This window comes from Podarcis gaigeae (assembly GCF_964106915.1).
Source record: "Podarcis gaigeae genome assembly, chromosome: 1".
Classification (NCBI taxonomy): Eukaryota; Metazoa; Chordata; class Lepidosauria; order Squamata; family Lacertidae; genus Podarcis; species Podarcis gaigeae.
Genome location: NC_139678.1, coordinates 134,291,730 through 134,314,697, shown reverse-complemented (window position 1 = coordinate 134,314,697; position 22,968 = coordinate 134,291,730). Strand labels below are relative to the sequence as shown.

The 22,968-nt window shown below is 42.1% G+C and overlaps 1 protein-coding gene across 10 annotated transcripts in view; it reads left to right on the top strand.

Annotated features, from left to right (window-relative positions):
- HDAC4 (histone deacetylase 4) overlaps positions 1-22,968 on the top strand; it is a 124,849-nt gene that overhangs the window by 89,102 nt on the left and 12,779 nt on the right. For 9 of the 10 annotated variants that reach the window (XM_083705658.1, XM_083705657.1, XM_083705660.1 and 6 more), the window contains 6 exons: positions 2,652-2,698; positions 5,714-5,821; positions 6,172-6,227; positions 9,442-9,529; positions 11,354-11,473; positions 16,118-16,215. In XM_083705658.1, the coding sequence (XP_083561784.1) occupies positions 2,652-2,698; positions 5,714-5,821; positions 6,172-6,227; positions 9,442-9,529; positions 11,354-11,473; positions 16,118-16,215 (517 nt within the window). Of the gene's footprint in view, positions 1-2,651; positions 2,699-5,713; positions 5,822-6,171; positions 6,228-9,441; positions 9,530-11,353; positions 11,474-12,455; positions 12,682-16,117; positions 16,216-22,968 lie in introns of those variants that run through there. The other variant, XM_083705653.1, reaches the window with a different exon arrangement.

Genomic DNA, 22,968 nt, shown 5'->3' with positions numbered 1-22,968 from the left:
TAATAAATCCCTGATCAGATTCCATATTTCCATGCTACCCCAACAAATAATTTAATAATCCTGGAATATCAGGGAAATTAGGCAAATGGTGTGCAGAAAGTCAATTAGAGCACCCTCAAAATGTGATCTGATAGTATTTGAAACTTCAAGATTTATAGCTGGTTGGGCTCCTGGATGCAATTTTGGAAAACCTTACAGAGCCCAGTTGTATGCATGTAAACTTGGAAGTAAGTAGTCCCATTGAGTACAATGGGCTTACTCCTAAGTTAGTATGTGGTATTGGACAATGGCAATTTTTTACAAGAATAAAAAATAATTAAGATCAGATAATATAATTTTAGAGACAATTGGCCTTGTCATAGTAACCTCATTCACATTTGTTTGTTTTTAAGTGATGTGACACACTTGGCTAGTAAGTTAGCCCATTTACACTTCAACCAGTGAGGTATTTGAATTAGTTGTTGTTTAGTCGTTTAGTCGTGTCCGCCTCCTCGTGACCCCCTGGACCAGAGCACGCCAGGCACTTCTGTCTTCCACTGCCTCCCGCAGTTTGGTCAAACTCATGCTGGTAGCTTCAAGAACACTGTCCATCCATCTCATCCTCTGTCGTCCCCTTCTCCTTGGGCCCTCAATCTTTCCCAACATCAGGGTCTTTTCCAGGGAGTCTTCTCCTCTCATGAGGTGGCCAAAGTACTGGAGCCTCAGCTTCACGATCTGTCCTTCCAGTGAGCCCTCAGGGCTGATTTCCTTCAGAATGGATAGGTTTGATCTTTTTGCAGTCCATGGGACTCTCCAGCACCATAATTCAAAAGCTTCAATTTGGTCCAGCTCTCACTTCCATACATCACTACTGCGAAACCCATAGCTTTTACTATACGGACCTTTGTCGGCAAGGTGATGTCTCTGCTTTTTAAGATGCTGTCTAGGTTTGTCATTGCTTTTCTCCCAAGAAGCAGGCGTCATTTAATTTCGTGACTGCTGTCACCATCTGCAGTGATCATGGAGCCCAAGAAAGTAAAATCTCTCACTGCCTCCATTTCTTCCCCTTCTATTTGCCAGGAGGTGATGGGACCAGTGGCCATGATCCTAGTGTATTTTGATGTTGAGCTTCAGACCATATTCTGCATTCTCTTTTTTTTCATTTGAATTAGCACCCTGAGCCAAAAAATAGCACACTGTGATTTTTTTAAAATAGCAATGTAGTGCATTTGTTAACAATGGATTGACATTTCAGCAATTATTTAGGAACAGGAAGTGATTTTTTTCTGGTGTGATCATAATGGATTTGGAAAAATGGTATAAGGTTTTCTGAACAAGTTGAAAGTAAGCACACAATTGCTGCTGCTACAGCTGGGGAAAGGTACACATTAGTGGAGTGGCAAATGATAGAATAATTGACCATTCTCATTTAAATACCACAATTTTTAACATCTAGCCAATTTTAAGAACAAAGGAAGCAGGCCATATCCTCATGTAATATATTATATTATCTTGGAAATCAGGAAATGTGTGATAATATACTTCATTCTTCTTCATAGGAATTCCTGCATTAGTCCCACCCCCCCATAAAATAGATGTTTCCTATATATGTGCCCTTACATTTTTCCTACATATATTTCCCAATATGCATTGGTTTTTAATTTGCTGATTAGAGGCTGATAGAGAACCAATTCTGATGCCACTAGTGGTGTGCTTTTCATTGAAAACTGCATGTTTGGTGCATTTGCACATCGAGGTAAGTCATGCTTTATGGTTTACCATGAATCCACTTTGCTCCTCTCCATTAGTGAGCAGGAGCCATAAACCACAATGCTTGGCTTATTGTTGCAGTGAACCCAGGGATTGGGTTTGTTTCACTCCAAAGAAACCACAATGTAAAGTCAAATGTTGTCCTTGGCTTTATCGATCATGATTTATTTAAGCAAAGACAAACCATGATTTCCAGTTCAGATATAACAAGCTGAGGATTATGGTTGGTTGCTCATGCTTGCTCGTGTGGAGGAGTAAATTAGGCATGTTCTGTGTTTGTGGTACATTTGGTGTGTTTGCAATAAACCATTAACCATGGCTTACCGTTATATTCAGTTGGAGCCAGAATGATCTGAATATCACATTGGATTTTTGTTTCTGTTAAATTGCTGGTAACATTTTAATACCCTCAGACAGAATGATACCGATATGATTTTCTTTTTCTGAAGTTTCTTCAGAGAATATGGATGTTCTTGAAATTGCTTTGGAGCCATGTTCAGAATCGTATATTCTTTGAGATGTGCATGGTTTTTTAAAAAACAGATTGAAAATGTATTAAGATGTATATAAATCAGGGAAAGTTTTTATAACCATTCCAGGGCACTATTATGCCCTTTAAATAAATACTGCAACCCATAACGAGTCACTAGGATGGCACAGAAGGTATTGGAAGTTAGTTTAGGAGAATCTATTCTAGACTGAAGGTTTATGGAAAACAAACGTCGACAGGTGTAAGAAAGAGGCAAATGAAGGTAGATGTATACATGCAACACTTAATATTCTGTGAATGGGTAGGTTTCTCCTGCAGCTGACATCAGGTGCATGTTCATAAAATGCTTAGTCTAAAAGCCTGAGAATTGTGCAGTTTCAACAGTTTTTTGCTCTCCTCTTAACTCCCCCAGGCTCTTTAACATCAATGTTTGTCAGGCTCCCTTGTGGTGGCGTTGGGGTAAGTACTCCCTCCCCCATGAATATAATGTGTGTATCTCGTGGGTTAGAGTTCCACTGTGTATAGCTAAAGTGATTGAAGAGCATAGTATTCATTTGTACCACAGACTGCTGCAGAAGTAAGATCTAAAGCAGGGAGAATATCTTTACATGAAATAATTGTGTTGCATCCAGTGGTGTTCCTCCACTGACATAATGCTCTTTGATCCTATGAGGACTGTCACCAGTAGAATCAGCAGAACGGGGAGGTGATTTTTCACCTATGGCCCTTTGCTCTTTGGAACATTTTCCTGAAGCCTCTGGAACCCCTGTTGGAGGGTAGGGAACTTAGCTGTGAGGGGGAATCATAAAAAATCTGCTCCCTCTCCATTTCTCGGATGGAAACCCCTCCTGGATCAAGGAGACTTTTATCAACACAAAAGTCACCATTGGATGCAACACAGAATGACTATTTTCACTAAATAAATACTGATTATTGTAACTAACAGTATAATCAGTTTGAAATTCCTTTATATTGGTGACACTGCTTCTCCTTGGCTCTTACCTATTGCACAAAGCCTCCTTCATGGCAGGTTCAGCAGTCTATTTATCTCTGTATATTATCATGTTGGCTCTTCCCTCATCTCTTCCAACTACTGCAATTATTTGGGACTTTGAGGGAGTGCTTGACTTTCTCTCAATGCAGCTTTACGTAATTATAAACTAAATGCAGGTTAATATTTAATAATATAATAATTTTATTATTTATACCCCTCCCATCTGACTGGGTTTCCCCAGTCACTCTGGGTGGCTTACAGCATATATAAAAACTTTCTAGACATGGCCCAGGAGGAAGGAACTCCTCTAGACAGTCTAGAAGGATACCATGATCAATGGTATCAAAAACCGCTGAGAGATCCAACAGAACCAGGAAACAGCTTTCACCTCTGTTCCTAGCCTGCCAGAGATCATCAACCAGTGTGGCCAAGGCAGCTTCAGTCCCATGATGAGGCCTGAATCCCGATTGGAAGGGATCCAAATGGTCTGCATCCTCCAGGCGTGCCTGGAGTTGTTCAGCAACCACCTGCTCAGTCACCTTGCCCAAGAATGGAAGATTTGAGACTGGGTGATAGTTGGCCATATTGGCAGCATCTAAAGATGGTTTTTTAAGAAGCGGTTGGATAACCGCCTCTTTCAGCAGGTCTGGGAAGGCTCCCTCACAGAGGGAAGCATTCACCACCCCGCGGAGCCCATTGCCCAGCCCTTCCCGGCTCACTTTTATGAGCCAGGATGGGCAAGGATCAAGGAGACAGGTGGTTGGTTTCACTCATCCAACAACAACAACAACAGTTTATTATTTACACCCCGCCCATGTGGCTGAGCTTCCCCAGCCACTCTGGGCGGTCCAAGCAGCCTGTCTGCATCCTCGGAGGTAACAGATTGGAATTGATCCCGTGCAACTTGACTAGACAGGACTCTAGCACTATCCCGCCCTGGCCCTGCTCCCACAGTGGAGTCTACCTCTTTCCGAATCTGAGTGACTTTTATCTGCAAAAAACTTGGCAAAATCATTGCAGGAGATCTTGGGGTCCTCACCAGGTCCCAATGTTGAAGGTGGTTCCATTAGATTGCGAACCACCTGAAAGAGTATCCTGCTGCTGTTCTTCAGATGCAATAGAGGCAGTGAAGAAAGTCTTCGCCATTGCTATTGCCACTTGGTATGCTCGACGCTGAGCTCTAAGCTGTGTTCAATCCAATTCAAAATGAGTTCTCTGCCACCGGCGCTCTAGGCGTCTCGAGCAGCCCCTTGTAAGGTCATGTTGGCATGTATGTTAAAATTTAGAGTTCCTAATCTACTATGTTGGTGTTCCTGTTACATAACTAGTATACCTTTTACTTGCCTCATTTAAGATAAACCACACAGACACTTTTTTATACCAGATGTACCCAAAATACTGTAAAATACAACAGTGTTGATGATATGTAAAGAGTTCAGATTAGAAAAGAAATTTCTGGTTCACCATATGAAAGAAGATTATAACGATTAGGGGCATTCCTAAAGCAGCACAACATAGCCAAGTACAAAATCTCACACGCCGTTCCAATTATACTCCAATTGGGAAAATCGGTTTAAATCATAGACAGAAGGCCTCTGACCAGTAAACACCTCCCAATAACAACAGACAAATGCCCAGCTTCATTGTGACACAGCACAGAGCCTTTTCTATTATGGTGTCCCAGTTGTGGAACTCCTTTTCACTGGAGTTATGACTCTCCTTGTTGCCAGCACCTTTTAAACCTTTAAATTTACATTTGTTCCTTTTGTGGACAAATGTGTCTGTTAGCTGTTCTGTTAACATGTCCTGTGAAATTTGCTGACGTTTTATTATGTTGAGACTTTATGGTTTTATTGTTCTGTTTTATGGGAATATTTGTGCAGTTAAAACACAACTAGAATGTAGCTAATAATGCTTATTAATAATGATGATGGGGTAATGCTGTTTGATAACTACAGTATGCTTTAATATATAAGGCATTTAAATCATTCATTGATTGGGCTAGTTATAAAATACAGAATGAACTGCACTATTTCCAGTTCCAAGAAAGTGCTGGATAACTTATGCACCTGATCATTTGCCATTTCTCTTACTTGTGAAGAAAAGAAAACTGGGCCCTGCCCTTTGTCTCATCTAGGATGGTAGCAGCCCACCAAACAGTGCCTAAGGAGTGTCCTTGTAGTCATCATCTTAAAACAGTTCCCTAATGGATCTCTCTAGACAACAACAAGCAAACAGAGATAGAATGGTGATGTCACTGTTGCAATCTGTCATAAGTCAGGTTGTGATCCACTTCTAGGTCCTAGAATTGTGGTTTGTTTGATCTCACTTGACAAAAATACAAGAATTGTGCCATCAGATATTGATGATTAGCACAATTACGATTAAGCAGCTTACACAAGTAACATAACCACAGAATTTAGTATACAAGCCTGTGACTTTGAAAAATAGCTTTACTGATGTGAATCTGTTTTATGTAGGTTGACAGTGATACAATTTGGAATGAGGTCCATTCCTTCAGTGCTGCTCGCCTTGCTGTTGGTTGTGTTATAGAGCTTGTTTTTAAAGTGGCTACAGGGGAGCTAAAGGTTAGTACGATGCTAATGATGATTTGCTTATTACTTTGTAGATGTGAGAATAACTTGGTCACGAGGACTGTATTTTATAAATTTTGTGCAAATGTAAAATGTAGTCCTTTCTGAAATAGTCCCAGATTTCATCAGCATGCCTAAAATTTAAGAAGCAGCTAAAACATTTTTCTGTATTTTAAAAGGTAAAAGAATTTGGTTTTGGTTGGTTGGTTTTCTACCCTTTCCCCCCAGTATCTGCGTACTGGGGGCGGGGGCGAACCCTGCAGAATATGTCACAAACTACATAGAGACTTAGCTACAATTATTTAAATATGGTTGAAATTTATGTGGCGTTTTTGTTTTGATAGAATGGATTTGCTGTAGTTCGACCACCTGGTCACCATGCTGAAGAAAGCACACCCATGTGAGTATGTGTTTGTGCTTTGGCTACGTTTACTAGTGTTTTCACAGAACTTAGAGCTGAAAGTTTCAGGAGTGTCTTTTTCACCTGAAAAAACCTCCAAGTCAATACTGAGCTTGTTTTTTTGTTTTGCAGTTTGCATGTATGGTTGTCCTTTTGCATAAGTTCATAGTGCAACTTTTTCATACACAGTGGGTAAAACCCAACACCATTCTGTTAACAGAACATCAGGAGCATTCATTTAAATAGAAGAATAAAAGCTCTTTTTGCTGATTCCTACTTCCTCCAGTAGCTCCCTGTAGCTTCTGAAAATCTGTTCCAAAGGTTTAGGAAAACTCTGTAGACTAGCAAGGAAGGTAGTGTTGGGGGACCAATTAAATTTGTAGCGTTCTCTGTGGCAACAAAAACATTTCACAAGTGGAATGGTACATTGGAATTTACCCAGACAACTCTACTGGGGTAGGCTGGGCGATACCTGGTTTTCAACATTTCAATATATCACAACCTAAACACCATGAAATATTGATATACCACGATGTCTGAAATATGGATGGAGCCATGTAGAGGAATTGGCTGGCTTCATGGTATTTCCTGCATTGTGATTTTTGCCAGCACCTGCTCTTGTGCTTCGTTGTGCCCTGTGTGAGGCAAGGGAGAGCTGAGCTGGCAGAATTAACAGGGGCAGTAGGAACTGAGAGAAGCATTAACTGGTTTCACAGTTTTCCCCACATTGTGATTTCTGCATAGTACCCACCCACTCCTCATGATTCCCCATATATTGCCAGGTCAAAAATTATGAAACTGATAACACAATGTAGACTTCAAACTGGTTTTGGACACCCATCCCTAGTAAGCACCCCATGCCATCTGCAAGGGGGAGACTCTCCAAACTGGGGAGAACTGGAGAAGCGGGAGGACTTTCCTACCTTCTACAACTGCCTCCTAAAGTCAGAGAGCTTGAAGGAGAGGCAGGCTTTAAATAATTAAAAAGTATTTTTATCCAGCTCTTCAGCCAAATAAGGCTCCCAGAGCAGCTTACAAATGTCATTGATTAGACTGACTTACAACCAACATTGCAATTTAGAAGACATGACAGAAAAGGGAGGGAGGAGAAAAATGGTATCTCAGACACTATGGTAAGCCCGCAACTTACATGGGGGTTACATTCTGGGGATTGTGCTTAAAGTGAAATCACATATAGTCAAAATCCATTGGGTTCAGTGGCTGGTGGGATTGCCAGTGTCATTTTCCCCAGAACCCCACCCCCTTTCCGCTCCTTTTTATTTATTTAATTTAATTTTTGCCGAGCCTGTAAAGCTGAATGCGCACAAATTAAATGCGCGTAAGTTGCGGCCTTACTGTATCTCTTTGTTGCAGAGTTCTTGTAATGACCATCTGAAATGGAAATATTTCAAGGAGAAAAGGAGTCAGAAGTTGCTAACCTTTTAGAATCCTGATGGAGAGGCCCTGCAGTCCCTGCTTACTCCTTGTCCCACAGCGTGATAGAATGGACTTGTTTCACCTCAGAGTCACTACTAGAAAGTATCATTGACCCCTTGGTTTTGGGGTGCCACAGGGTTCTATTCTGTTCCCAGTGTTATTAACAATCTGTATGAAGCCATTGGAAAGCAGTGTCACCTGTATGATGATGACACCAAGCTCTGTTTCATTGTACCAACTGAGTCAGGCAAGGCTTTGCCCATCTTGGACCAGTTCTTGGATGTAGTGGTGGAGTGGATGAGGAACAGTAACTTGAAACTGATTCCTGGCAAGATGGAGGTCCTTTGGGTAGGAGGTTCTCAGGTCCAAGAACTGGACAGATGTCTGTCTTTAATGGGCCTGAGTCGCACTGTTGACTCATGTTAAGCTTGTGCTCTACTAAGATCCCTAGATCCTTTTCACATGTTATGGCAAGCCAGGTGCCCCCATCTTATATTTGTGCAGCAGGTTTTTCCTGCTGAAGTGTAGAACCTTACATTTATCCTTATTGAAATGGGTCTAGTTCTCCAATCTGTCAAGGTAATCTTGGAACCCAGTTCTGTCTTCCGCGGCATTAGCTACTCCTCACAGTTTGGTGTCATCTGCAAATTTGATGAGCATCCCCTCAATTCCTTCATCCAAGTCATTTATAAAGATGTTGAACAACAACAGGACCAGGACAGAACCCTGCAGCACCCACTTGTCACTTTTCCCCAGGATGTCTATTCTAGGACCTTACTGTATATTATTGTTGTAAGCCATGCTGTGCTCTGATTTGGAGGAAGGGTGGGGCATAGAAACTCTCAAATAAATAAATAAATAAATAAATAGGTAAATAAATAAAATAAAAGAGAAATTGAAAAGAAGATTCCAACTAAATATCAACAAGAACTTTATGATGGTAAGAGCTCCTTCGGACGGTGGCGGACTCTCCTTCCTTGGAGGTTTTTAAGCAGAGGTTGGATGGCTGTCTATCTTGGATGCTTTCGTTAAAATTCCTGCATTGCAGGGGATTGAACTAAATGGCCCTTGGGGTCCCTTCCAAGATTTTATGAGGTGACATCCGTTTGGAGTCAGAAGATTATGTTTTTTTGGTTTGGAGTTTTTTCTTTTTCTTTTTGTTCCACCACCAATAATCCCTGAAAGATTACATAACATCATCATCTGACCAAGGGTAATTTCTTTGATGTAGGCCTTATCTACATTGAAGCTATTTGAGTGTGTTTATAATTTTTTTGAATTGGATTACTGTAGTTTGCTAAACCAAAGCTGGTCAGCACTATTTCAAAATCATGCAAGTTTTACACCAAGGAAAAAATAGTTTTCTGCAATAAAACTCCTTTGGGTATGTCTGTAATGCTGTCACCATCGTGTTTAAGTAGCGCCCAGTTGCTAGTGATCACTCTGAAGGACAACAAGGGAACAAAATGGCAGCAAGCAGGGGCAAGAAAAGTACTAAACACCCCCTCCAGTATTTTCTTTAACAAGCCCCCCCCCCCCATCTGAATGCAGTGCTTTAAACCTGAAATTTGAACATGGAGAGTGTTTGGCACAGATCTAACTAATAGTCTGTGCATTAAATAGTTGGCATTGCCATCTTCATATACATTTCAGTGTCTTATTTTATCTCCTCATTTTGAAGCAACAGCATATGTCATTTTCCTTGGAAAGTGTTTGGTGCTGAAGTTGTCAAGTGTACTTTCCACATAAACGTCTATAATAATCTATTATCTTTCAGGGGTTTTTGCTATTTTAATTCTGTGGCAATTTCAGCCAAGCTTCTCCAGCAAAGACTGAATGTGAACAAAATACTTATAGTGGATTGGGTGAGTGAAACAGCCCTTTTTTTTTTACACCCCACCCCCTTTCTAATACAGGTACAATATGCAAGAACTCTGTCGGCAAAAGTGCAGTCATTAGACCTCAGTAAAATGTGGGTTCGAATCCTCAAAACGTTTGAGCTTGATTTTCTCCTTTGTTGACAGGAGATCAAGGCCAACCAAACGTGCATTGCAAGCTGAAGAGCACTTTGCTCTCAGTCAGCACAGGGCTTAATGTCTGGAGCATTTGCAAAATGCTAATAATTATGGGGACGCCCCCTTCTTTCCAAAGCATTATAAGCTTTGGAGGCAAGTCATCTACCTGAAAGTCTCCTCTGTATTTTGCTTTTGTTGTGGAGATAGTCAGTTGGCTACAAGCAGGACTGGACCAAAAATTTCAGTACAGCACCCTAAAAGGCAGTCTGTTAGCCTAGGGAAACCAAGGCAAAAGAAAGCATTCACAGATCAGATGTTTGGAGGACTTACACTAAGACGTCATTTGAACCTATTTATTCTGCTATTTAAAGGCAGGGTGAGGAGTGGTGTGTGGCCTTCAGAGGCTGCTGAACTACAGCTCTGATCATTCTAGACCATTCTAGACCATGCTGGTTGGGGCGACAGGAGTTGGAGTCCAACTACACCTGAAGGGTGTCATGTTAGCTACCCATGTCTTAAGGGCACTACCCTGAAAAGTGGTAGGCAGGCCTGCTTGCCTCTGCATCCACATCTGCACAGGAAAGTTGGAGAGAGAGGAGCCCTTTCAGCCAGTAAAGAATTGTGCACGTTTTACCCAGATCTTCACACCAAACTAATCCCCTCGGTTTCTGCCTAGTTGTTACATCCTAAGGAACACCAGTGGCATATGATTGATGTTTGAGGGAGGGAGATTGCAGTGGATGAGTTGAACTTCTCTTTGTTACATAGAAGGAGAGAGTGCACAGACTTGCCATTCCTCAAACCACCAGCAGTGATTGTATTGGCTTTGCTACTAGTTTTGCTGCCCCAGAAGTGCTGCTGCAGCAATTTCTGTGGCACTTCATAATTGTTCTCTATCGAGGACATTTGCAGCATGGCAGTTTGGACCTTCCTGTCTATCTGTTATAAGGCACTTAGCTTGGTGTCTTCTGCAGATTCTATCAGGCAGCATGTTCAGTTGTAAATTAATATGAGGGCCAGGTATGACCCTGTTCCCATCCTGCCTGCCGCACCACCACTAAACAAGACAGCAGTCAAAGCACAGGGGGCAGGGCAGTCAAGGGCCATGTTAGCACAGCCCATCCAGCATCCCAGTTCAGGTGTTCCCTGGATTTCCCTTTTTCAGCCATCTTCTCTCGGAGATGCAGACCCTGTTACTTGTCTGAAGGGTACTCACACAAGCAAGCAGTAGCATGGCCATACTTTCGCCTGGCCCCACGTTTGTGTGTCGGCTTTACATCCTTTATCACTGGAAGAATCAGTTCTTACTAGTTTTGATGATGTTACTACACATGGTTGAAATTATGTCAGGGCAGTTCTCTATGTTCAGAAATGCTTACTTGCCAGTCCACCTTTTGCATCTTCTGTTTATAGGACTGAAAGTGAGTCCCTACGCAGTATGCATCTCATGTGACAACCAAGCACAATGCAACAAGCATTGCCACAATCATTTCACCATACATTAGTGTTACTAAAACCGGTGGTATGAAATTGTGCCTTGCTGAGCCTTCCCCCTGCAGGGCTTTGGTAGCATGAACATGAAAAAGTTGTATTACAGTTAGTGTTAATGTAGACAGCCTATCATGTTATAAACCTTCTCATATGATATCATCTTTATCATCTTTATCCCTGAAGGATGTACACCATGGAAATGGCACTCAGCAGGCTTTCTACAATGATCCTAATGTTCTTTATATTTCACTACATCGCTATGATGATGGAAACTTCTTCCCAGGCAGTGGAGCTCCTGATGAGGTAATAATAATATTGATATGTGTTCTTACAGCATTTGTTATAATAATGATATTGCAATCTTAGAGGTCACTCAAGCAACAATAGATTAGGACTTTCACTACAATTCGTATGGGGGTGTGGCAAATATGAATGTGTTGATGCCCTATTCAGGCATGTTGTTTGCTTGTAAAGGCACACCAAACATCACATCTATGCATGCTGCTGACCTTGAGGTGGGATGCAAAGCCTTCTACTTGTGAAGGTTCCCATTGTGATATAGAATCCCTCAGGACTGTGTTTCTGAATAATGCAGGCAGCTTCCATGAGTAGAGGAGGCTCCCTGCTTTGAACTCAAGGAGAGTGGCAGTCAGCTGTAGTGATCAGATCAGTCAAGGACGGCGGCAGTCAGTCTTGGTGAAATACGCATGTGAGCCTTGTGCGCTCGTCTCCCTACTTGCACCCAGCCTTTACACACAAGCAGCACTCTCAGATTCTTGTCTTCAGTCTTTGCAAATATCTTTCAATCTCCCTCCCCACCTCCTACCCCAGCCTCTAGTCCAGGCTTCCTCAACCTCCACCTTCCAGATGTTTTGAGACTACAATTCCCAGCATCCCTGACCACGGGTCCTGCTAGCTAGGAATCATGGGAGTTGTAGGCCAAAACCATCTGAAGTGCCGAGGTTGAGGAAGCCTGCTCTAGTCACTACAACAGCTAGAGACAAGTATTGCTAATATAGGTAGGCAGACAAGAGTCACTTTTTTGAACTTGTTGGCATTCCTAAAAATAATAGTTGGCATTTAGTATCAATATTTATTTAGCTTTGATTTGTCAGAAGGCCTTGCTTTTTTCTACCAGTAGAGGACACCCATCACCTGAGTTCTTAGACCTGGAAAAGGACAATTCTTACAACACATAGGATTTATACATTGTTTCTAATGAAAGTGAATTAAGAACAATTTTCACAATCCACTCTCTACAAGGTTTTGTTATTTGTACTTACAGGAGGGAACAGCCTTTCTTGCCCTGTCCTGTCTTTGGCCATTTGCTGATAAAAGCAGTGAATGGAGCTAGTAGTGATGGTTATGAAAAGCATGGAGTTCTTTCATAGTTATACACCTCTGAAATTGGGAAGATCTATTACTCATTTCATTATTTAAGAAGTGGAAGTAAGAGGTTGCCCTGTAATATCCTAGTGGTCAAATAAATTATGTACTAAAGAAAAGTAAAATATTGACTCTTATATAACCTTGGTCAATTGTATATTCTATCTAGGTAGGGGGGGAAATTAAAGTTTTGCGGAAATTTGCCCAACCCCCACTCCTATAGTGTAAGTTGACAAGGGGAGGTATGGGAAGGCGACCATAAGAATGCGTGGTCAGGGTGAAATATGAGTGCTCTTTTGGCAGAATATGAAAGGTTCATGACTGACCATTTGAGGCTTCAGCAGAGTAGACTGTACATGTGCAAAACAATGAGAATTGGTACACAGTTTACTTTTTCTTACACACAAGAAGTCCTGACAATCTTTGGGCCCATGCTTGCATTAAGAAATGTAACATGAACTGAAAGATCACTGATGTGATGAGTAATGGTTTGTTTGGCTGGAGCAGTATCTTTTCCAGCAGTTATAGTAGTGTGAATCACTGTTGTCTATATACCTTTGATTGCCCAGCTGGTATGCAACATTTGTCCATGACAGTGTGCACCTAATAATGGTTGAGAGACTGCTTGTGTGTGTGCTGCATGAACAGACATGGGAATTAGGAACCTGCATGCTTTTATAACATGAAATGGAACTCATTCCCCCATCCACCAGCCTGCAAAAATCCTGTGCATATTTGGAAATTCATGCTGTCTCACGTTCTAAGGTAGAAGGTATTTCACTAATTTCCACAATGACCCCCCTCTGGTCTTGCTGCTGCTGTGATACTCAGGCCTAAGCTTAACGTTGTGTCTGAACAGACAAACCACAGGCCCAGGTTAAGCCATATGCATAGGTAGCATGATGGCAGCAGGACCAGAGAAAGAGTGCAGCAGTTTTCATCTCTCCAGGAACCCATGCATTATGTGCACACGGGGCCTCTGTCTCGCTGATGCCATTCCTTACCCTTCACAGTGCACTATATTTTTGTCAGCCCCCACCAACCAAGTTCAGTCAACCTAAATAGTGCCAAATGCTTGGCTGTACAGCATGAGCTGCAGCTGCATCCTTAAGTTTTGCTGAAGATTTCCTATTTATGGAACCATTGTGCACTTAGTCCTAGAGTTGGAAGTCTCTTTGTAATTAAGAACACTGAATGTTTCTGGTACCCCCAAAGTGCACATGTCATGTAAGTATCCAGGATGGTAGAAACCCGGCTTCTACTCTTAAGGCTTCAGTGACTGCGTTAAAGGCATAGAGAGGTAGCCTCCTAGGTGTCGTGCGGCACACAGTCTCCACAGCGCTCACATAGCTTATTTTTCTCCCAGTGAACCCCACATATCCGACTGTGAAGTTGAATTTTTTAAACCTTCTGTACCTGAGTTTGAACAAACTACAGGAGGCAGTAGAAGACAGGAGTGCCTGGCATGCTCTGGTCCATGGGGTCACGAAGAGTCGGACACGACTAAACAACAACACAACCTGAAGTGCAAGTTGAAGTTGAGGACATTTTGTAAGAGAAGTGAAACTAAAAGCAAATAGTACCAGAATAAACAATGAGGAAATAAGCAGCACTAACATTTTGAGAAAAATTGTGGTACTGTTATACTTTGTAACATACAGGAATTTATTGTTGAATTGGTGCTGCTTATGGACACCATTTTTTGCAGTGTTCTTATGACGCCAATTCCTTTTCTTTTCTATTTACATTTAAATCAGAAATTTCCTTAACACCACAAATCAATTAAGTAAAAATAGTACACTATACATCTGTAGTCTTTGCTGGTGTTGTAGCTTGTTAGTGCAATTTTGGTGGGCAGGTTATGTGTGGTGAAGTTTCACTGGGTGGCCTTTTACACTGCACCGCTCTTTCCATTGGCTCCTCACCTGAGCGCACAACCTTGCTGTTTTATTTCTGGTAGCCAAAACTTATAAGAATGTGCCTATTTCTAGCAGTTGCTATATGCTGAAGGTATACTTGAATTTCAACAACCCAGTTAAGAGAAGCTGTTCTCTCTCAATCTCCACACAGTACTTATAAGGGATTAGCTTGGAGACTATAATGAAAATGCACACACAATACAAGGAGAGTCTTGCAGAAGATCTTATCATTCTTGAGCTTGTTTGGAGGTTCTAGCAGGGGAGCGCAGCTATCATATACCCTTGACCGAAGAACGGTACACTCCTTCTATCTGGGATGGTCGTCCTCTTCCACCGAGCGCGCAGCTTCGGGAGGGACGCACATGGAGCGGTGAGGGAGGAAGGGGACACCCGCCTAGCCAGCCAGATCAGCCGAATCAACCCTGGCGATCAATGGGGTGACAGATGTCGCAGCCAGATCGCCCTCACATCCAGAAGATCTTAGCATTCTTGTGTGATCTTTAGGTAAAAATCTAAAACAAAAAAGCACATGGCTCCATTGTGAAATTTTATAATTATTGCTTTTGCACACTTTTGGGTTTGTTTGTTTTTAAGTTGTATAGATGCAGAAATACTTGCACACGTGCCCAGAATAGAAAGGACCAGGGAAGAGAGATTGAGGGAAGGGACAAACATCCCCCCCCCCCCGATACATCCACTGATATGGATGGCAAGCCACAGAATAGCAATGAAAAAACATGAAAAAGCGGCCCTGTGGAAGGCAATGTACCAGATAGACACACAGAAAAATTAGATCTTAGCGACCCTTTGTGATAAAAGGCAGGCCTTGAGCTGGATGCTCCCATAGACAGAGCACATCATGCCAAGGTCATAGGAACTCAAGCAACTGGGATGGGGGGGCAGAAAAACCCCCTGCTCCAAGGCCCAGCTCTCTCATGTTCACTTAAGAATGACAGCTCTTAAGATACAGTCTTTATATTTTTAGCTGGAGACCAGGAGGCATGGTTTCCTCTGATATATGCTCCTTTTTATGTGCTATTTTGTTGATTTGAAGAGAGTATTTTGTTGTTGCAAATAATCTCAGCCAGTGGCTTCTGGCCCAAAGCAGCAGTGATGATCCTGAGCTCACTGAATCCAGTAAGGAAAATGTGTGCACTTGGATATTAGAACTCCAGGAAACATTTTTGGAAAAGAAGCTGATTCTGCAGTTACAGTATTTGCGGCAGTTAAGAAGCTACTTCAGTGTACCAAATCCAGAGTCCCCAGCAATTCTGTGTGAACGGCTTTAAAATGTGACTGGAACTTTAAACAATTTGGTGGTTTGTTTTTTTAAAATGTAATAACTATTTTAAAGTTACGAGCATGAGCATATGTTTGTCTTTTAGATGCTAACTAAGGATTAAGGCTGTTTCTTCCTTTCATCCCACTCATTGATCTGATGGCACAGGAAGCAGTGGATTTTTAAGCAAAATAGAATACCTTCTCAACAACAACTGTTGTGTTATCACACTTTGAATTGTAGGAACAACATAAAATAGTTGGAGATATTGCTGAAGTGATATGGGCAGCCCCCCCCCATGCATGGCAATGTTTGCCAAAGGTGTAACCTGCTGCTTTCTTTTCCTCTCCACCCCTTTCTTAGGTTGGCATAGGACCAGGTGCCGGTTTCAATGTTAACATGGCATTTACTGGTGGTCTTGATCCACCCATGGGAGATACAGAATACTTGACGGCTTTCAGGTAATCCTCTCTGCTTTTCCTGCCTATATTTCTCCCTAAATGGGCCCTTTGAGTTGTTGTATGTGTGTTTGTGTACACACACACAACCCCCCCCTCTCTCTCTGTTGAGTACCTTGTTAAAGCTGACTGCAAGTGGCAAGGTGCTGATGCAATGTGGAAAGACTGGCACATGGACACTGTTCACCAGCACAATATTGATGACCCTCATGCATACATTCATGTTATAATAATGAATAGGATTCTCTCTCAAACATGAAACACAGTGAAATTGCCATTGTGCATAACTTTGGATAGAAAAGCCATTTTGTACAAATTCCCATTTTATGACACAATTTCCCAAAGTTGTTGTGACCCAGTTCAGATGATCATTCAAGACTTCATAAGCCATGCTTTATGAAACAACCTCAGGTCATTGGCCATTCCAGGCTAGTTGCTGCATGCTTTAATAGTGCTAATAATAAAAATTGATTTCAGTTGATCTGGATTTACAAGCAAAGCAAATTTCTACCTTATTGTTAGAAGAACAGGAGACAGAGGGTGGTATTCCATGCTAGTCCTCCTCATATGAGACCCATTGAAATTAATGGGCATGATTAACTTAGGTTCATTAATTTCAGTGGGTCTACTCTGAGAAGGACTTAATTAAACACAACCAAGAGCAGTAACCAAGAAGGTAGGGAAGCAGAATAGAAAGAATGTCCCTTGCCAGCACAGAACTAATTGCATTTTCATCCATATTTAAGTAATTTGTTAATACCTATCTAAATTTGGTTCCACAATGCATATGTATTCTTTACTTGTTATTTATTTCCATCACCTCTGATGGGCCACTTTGGTCTTATTCTGCTGTTTCAGTAAATTTAATTAAGTAGAGCATTGCTTGATCAAAGAGTTTATAACCAGATTGGAAGAAGATATTGATGGAATCACAGTTCTCGGTATCAAAATTCTATGTATATGCTTTCAAATCTCATCAAAGGAAATCATAATACACAGCACAGTCTGGAATACATAATTCTTTTACTAAAGTTTTAACTAAGGTCTCTAAAGTAAGAGCTTTCAAGTATCCATGAGCTAAGTAGCATGCACTATTCAGGTGTTTTCTGTTTTTAAAATGGAGGGTCATAATGGATAGGTTCATTTGAGATACGTGGAATTTTGCTGTACATCTGTGCTCTGTACATCGTTTAAGGGCTTCTCCAGTTTACCTAGATGTGAGCACATCATGCAAAATGGGCAAAGATTGCAGTTAAGCTCATCCTCCTGTGTACTCTTGTGCTACATAGTGACCTTATTGCCTGATATGGGGAGAGTTTTAGGAAAGTACTTTCCATGATGTATAGGTATAGATAATACCAGAGGAGTGAATACATTCCCTACCTCTGAGCATTGCAGATCTATGCTTCCCTGTCAGATGGCTGTGGTTGTCATGCTCATCTCGAGTCACATATGTTAAATGAAGAAGTGTGCAACACTAAATCAAGGTACTGCCATTACTTTCCCTTCAGCAACAAACAGTTGTAAAGACCAGTGGTCGAGTACATGTCTTCACAGCAAACTGTTATGGATCACTTACACAGTGAGTTTTGTTTAGATTATTGTCACTTGAAAAAAAAATATTTTAAGCTAGCAATATCCCTCTGTACACAGGACACATTATTAAAAGATTGCATTTTTATTCTGCATTTTCTCCAAGGATCTCCAGACGAGATATGAACTTGCATCTCCCCAGTCCTTGCTTGGCTTTCTAATCAGCTTTAAGCCTCTTTCCATTTGATAGGGCACTTATTTGGAAAAAAAGTGAAAAAGGGCATGTCCTGCACATTTCTAGATCATGCTCTGTTGTCTTCTAATTAAGCACTTTTTATTTACTGATGCCTGTAGTTGTTTCGCAGTTTGCATGAGATGCAAGCTTTTACAAGAAGTAAAACTTTTTGATAACAATTGTGGCATTTACCAGTAGGTAGACTTGCCAACTTTGATTGTTCCCAGGTTTTGTTTTACAGTCGTACCTTGGATCCCAAACGCCTTGTGAATTGAATGTTCTGGCTCCCGTACGCTGCAAACCTGGAAGTGAATGTTCCGGTTTGTGAACGTTCTTTGGAACCCGAATGTCTGACGTGACTTCTGCAGCTTCTGATTGGCGGCAGGAGCTTCCTGCAGTCAATTGGAAGCTTCACTTTGGTTTTGGAAGTCAAATGGATTCCGTTCGACATCCGAGGTACCACTGTATTTTGCTAAAACTGATATGAAAAGCTTTACAATTATTTTGAATAACTCTCATCTGTTCTCTTTCTTTTATGGTGATCCCCCACAAAGCATTACTGTGGGGTACTCAAGCTTGCTATACCTAAAAGCTTAGTTCCTGCTTACTGCAAAGCACCACAGAATACAAGCAGTACATAGGAGGTTGTCTTCTACTGGGTCAGGCCATTGGGTCATCTAGTTCAGCTTTGAGTTTTGAGTTCTGTCCCAGCCCTACCTGAAGATGATGTGGGTTGAGCCTGGTGCTCTGCCTCTGAGCTAAAGCCTTTCTTTAAGAGCTTGATCAATTGCACTAATAGTTCCAGTCTGTTCCTGAGACCAGATTTTATTGTCCACAACAGGTGACCACTGTCTTTTCAAAAATGCTCAGTACAGAAGTCTGTGATGCTCGTGTATTGAATGATACTGCCACTGGTCCTTGCCACAAAAGAACCCAATGCATTGCCAGTATCCTTTGGGCAATCTCCACCTTTTCTGGTCTCTTTGAATACCTCTAGAGCTTCACCTTACCCTGGTTAAGGAATGAGTTATTCGTAAAAGCCGTCCTGTGGATTTTACTATTGGTGAAGGTGAAGAACTTAAGTACCCTCTTGGATAGAGGTGTCGCTGTTGAAGGGCAGACACTGTTGCCCTGTGACTGGCCATCCACTTCAGCTGGAAAACCCAGGACAGCCCTGAGTTTGGACCAGGGCACTTGCTGGATGCAACTAGCTACTGGTCTCTCAGCTAGATGTGTCCAATGGTTTCAAAATATTTGGATCTTGTGCCATATTGAATACAGATAACTAGGTGTCAGCATTGCTATATACAGCATAAGTATGGAAACACTGCATTCCCATCCAGTTCCCAGCTTCTCCTCCTCACTTTGCTACAGCTTCCACTTCAGGTGATGAATAGGGAGTGTGCCCACTCACTGCTGCCCCCTCAACCACCTGGATTGAGCTTCTTTTGAAAAGTGGATTTACATAGACGTTTTAAAATACATTTTTTCTCCTGGGCTTGTAGCTTCTGCTTCTGCTGCTTTGTGGCAGACAGAACTTGCCACTGCATCTCTCTCTCTTCCCAGCTGAAAGAGCAGCTGGGTTAAGGCAAGTGTTTATGCCCCAGATGACAGTGGTACTGGAACGGAGGTGGATGGGGGTGAAGGAGGTGAGAGGTGACAGATATGTAAAATAGGGGGGGGGGTAAAGATCTAAGAGGTATTTGTATGCTAGAGTGCTCCCCACTTCCACGTGATGATAACAATACACCTTTTCTTCTCCCTGCTGCTCTTTACTGTTGCCAGGGCCTCTCACATTTCCAATTCTACTGCAATTCTAAGTATTTGAATGCAAATATTCCCTGAGAAGAGGACCAGCTTCAGTCCTCTTAAATGGGCCATAGGCAAACCAGAGTGAACGGTTGCCTTCTTATCTGTGTTGCCTAGCCTTGACTCTTGCACCACGGCATGAAGCCAGCCTTGAAGAAGGCCACACAGGCTGGGCACCCACTGCCCAGCCTGGAATGTCAGCCAGGTGGGCCAGATCACCACTGGCCAAGCTGTCATCCCCCACTCCCTGTGGGGCACAAACCTGTGCCTGCTTGTAAAACGTAGGATTGCACACCACATCCATAGAAAACAATTCCAGCAGTCCATGCCTATGTGCACACACCTTCAGCCTGGAAGTTATGTTGGAAACCTGTTTAATCTTGTGCCAAGTCCCTCTGCCCCATGATAATAGATTGTCAAGTAGCCTTTGAGGTTCATAACCAGCTGCTTTGAAAAACCTTTTCCTGATTCACTTATATTCATTTTAATGTAAAAGGGTTCTTTGAAGTTTACAATTCATAGTCCCCAGAGAGGCAGAAAAGTGAAGGGAATGGGCTGTATTCCCCCCCCCCCCCAATCTTATGAGGCAATGCATGCCTTAAAGGCAGCACCTTGTTACTCTGGCCCATTGAATGCCACGTTGCATTTCCAAGGGATCAACCCAAAAGTTGAAGAAAAGATAAGAAAATTAGCCCTAATGAAATCCAGAAGCTACAGGCAGTTTCACTATGAACTTAGAAACTCAGAATGCAGAACTGAGCTGTAATTCAAACCAGTCCAAATGCAAAATTCAGATGCTTTGAAGTCTTCAGATGAATCAGTGGAGATCCTTTTGAGCTGGGCAAAGATACACATGCCTTCTCTTTAACTCCTAGTATACTTTGTTCATGAAAAGGTAGCTGCCGTCTGTGAAAAATATAAGAAAGAAAATATTCTCTTCAGCTGCAGAATGTCAGTGGAATTACTATATATTCTAATGAAACCAGACACTGTTATGAAACTAGAGGCCTTTGGCTGAAATATTAATGGGTGAGTTGGTGTCAGTGTGAGAATTTCACTCTCTACCACTTTACCCATTGTTTCTGGGCAGCAAGATGGTCTCCTTTTTACAGGCCCCTGAGACAGGTGAATTGTCTTCTTCACCCACTAGAATGTAATCCAGAATCATGTATTCAATAACACAGTGTTGCAGCTAGTCCATCAAGTTAATTTGCTTTTCTTGACTATTTTTGAATATTCCTGTCCCAGTTTTTAAATATGACTTTGAGTGCAAGTCAAAACAGTACAAATCAAATCATATATAACTTGGTTTGCCATAAAATTATCATGTTTGTTATATAAAAAGTACAACTTATTCAAAGAATAGTTGCAAATTGAATTTACTTCTTTAAATTAAAAAAACATGTTAGAGATAAAGCTATTAGCTGCTAAAATGTAAGGAACCCAGCATCTACTCACATTTGCCAGTTTATGAGGAACAGTCAAAAACAATAAAACTTAAGAATTCATCAACATTGGAGACGCTCCTTCAGATATACTGGGGTGAGGCTGTTTAGGGCTTTAAAGGTCAGCACCAACACTTTGAATTGTGCTCTGAAACGTACTGGGAGCCTATGTAGGTCTTTCAAGACCAGTATTATGTAGTCTTGGCGGCCGCTCCCAGTCACCAGTCTAGCTGCTGCATTCTGGATTAGTTGTAGTTTCCAGGTCACCTTCAAAGGTAGTCCCACATAGAGCTCATTGCAGTAGTCCAAGCAGGAGATAACAAGAGCATGCACCACTCTGGCGAGACAGTCTGCAGGCAGGTAGGCTCTCAGCCTGTGTACCAGATGGAGCTGGTAGACAGCTGCCCTGGACACAAAATTGACATGCGCCTCCATGGACAGCTGTGAGCCCAAAATGACTCTCAGGCTGCACAGCTGCTCCTTAAGGGGTACAGTTACCCCATTTAGGACCAGGGAGTTCTCTACATGCGCCCACCCCCTGTTCCCCAAGAACAGTACTTCTGTCTTGTCAGGATTCAGCCTCAATTCGTTAACCTCCATCCGTCCTCCAACCACTTAATCATTGATGTCTCTAAATGGTGTACATAGAATTCGAAACTATAAAAATAAATCCTATAAAAATTAAGCACCATAAAAATTCATCATAAAGCTGGACACTACAGGAGTGCTAGCATTCCTCTCAATATAGGCCAAGTGCCTAATATCTGCATTTTCTGGGGGGGAAATTGACATTTTTGTTCTGACAGCCTGAATAAATGGGTCTTCACCACAATAATCTACTTTGTATGGTTTTAGTTTTGTTTTAAATACATTTGCTGTTTTTGTGTTTTTAAATGTTCTTAATTTTCTTTAGTGTACATCACCTTGAGATGGTTGTTTAGAAGGCTATTACTAAGTCAGTGATGTTGATAATAATCCTCCACCATAGGCAAACTATCCTTGTTCAAGAACAGCTGTAGTTAGGGCACCAGCTGTAGCTGGTCCAAGGCACTCCAGCTCTGAGCCTCAAGTGACAAAGATGGATTCAGGAGCACTCCCAACAAGGAACCTGTCATTTCAGAGGGAGAGTAGTCCAATCAGGAATAGGCAAATGACTGTTCTCGATACAGGAACCCCTCATCCACACTGCGTCTGTCTTCCTAGGGTTCAAGCTCAGTTTGTTAGCCCCCATCAATTCCATAACTGTATCCAGAAATGTTCTAGCATACTAATGATAAAGTAAAAGGTAAAGAGACCCCTGACCATTAGGTCCAGTCGTGACCGACTCTGGGGTTGCGGTGCTCATCTCGCTTTATTGGCCGAGGGAGCCGGCGTACAGCTTCTGGGTCATGTGGCCAGCATGACTAAGCCACTTTTGGCGAACCAGAGCAGCGCACAGAAACACCATTTACCTTCCTGCTGGAGCGCTACCTATTTATTGCGGAGAGCTGCGCGAAGCCTGGAGAGCGAGAGGGGTCGGTGCACACTGACCCCTCTCGCTCTCCAGGCTTCAGCGAAAGCCTGCATTCGCCCCATAGGACGCACACACATTTCCCCTTCATTTTTGGAGGGGGAAAAGTGTGTCCTATGGGGCGAAAAATACGGTATTTGAAGCTGCAGATTCTTTGTAACGTTTGTTATTTGATACAACAGTGCTTTTCTTAAAGTGTATCACAATTTGAGACGCTTGTCCTT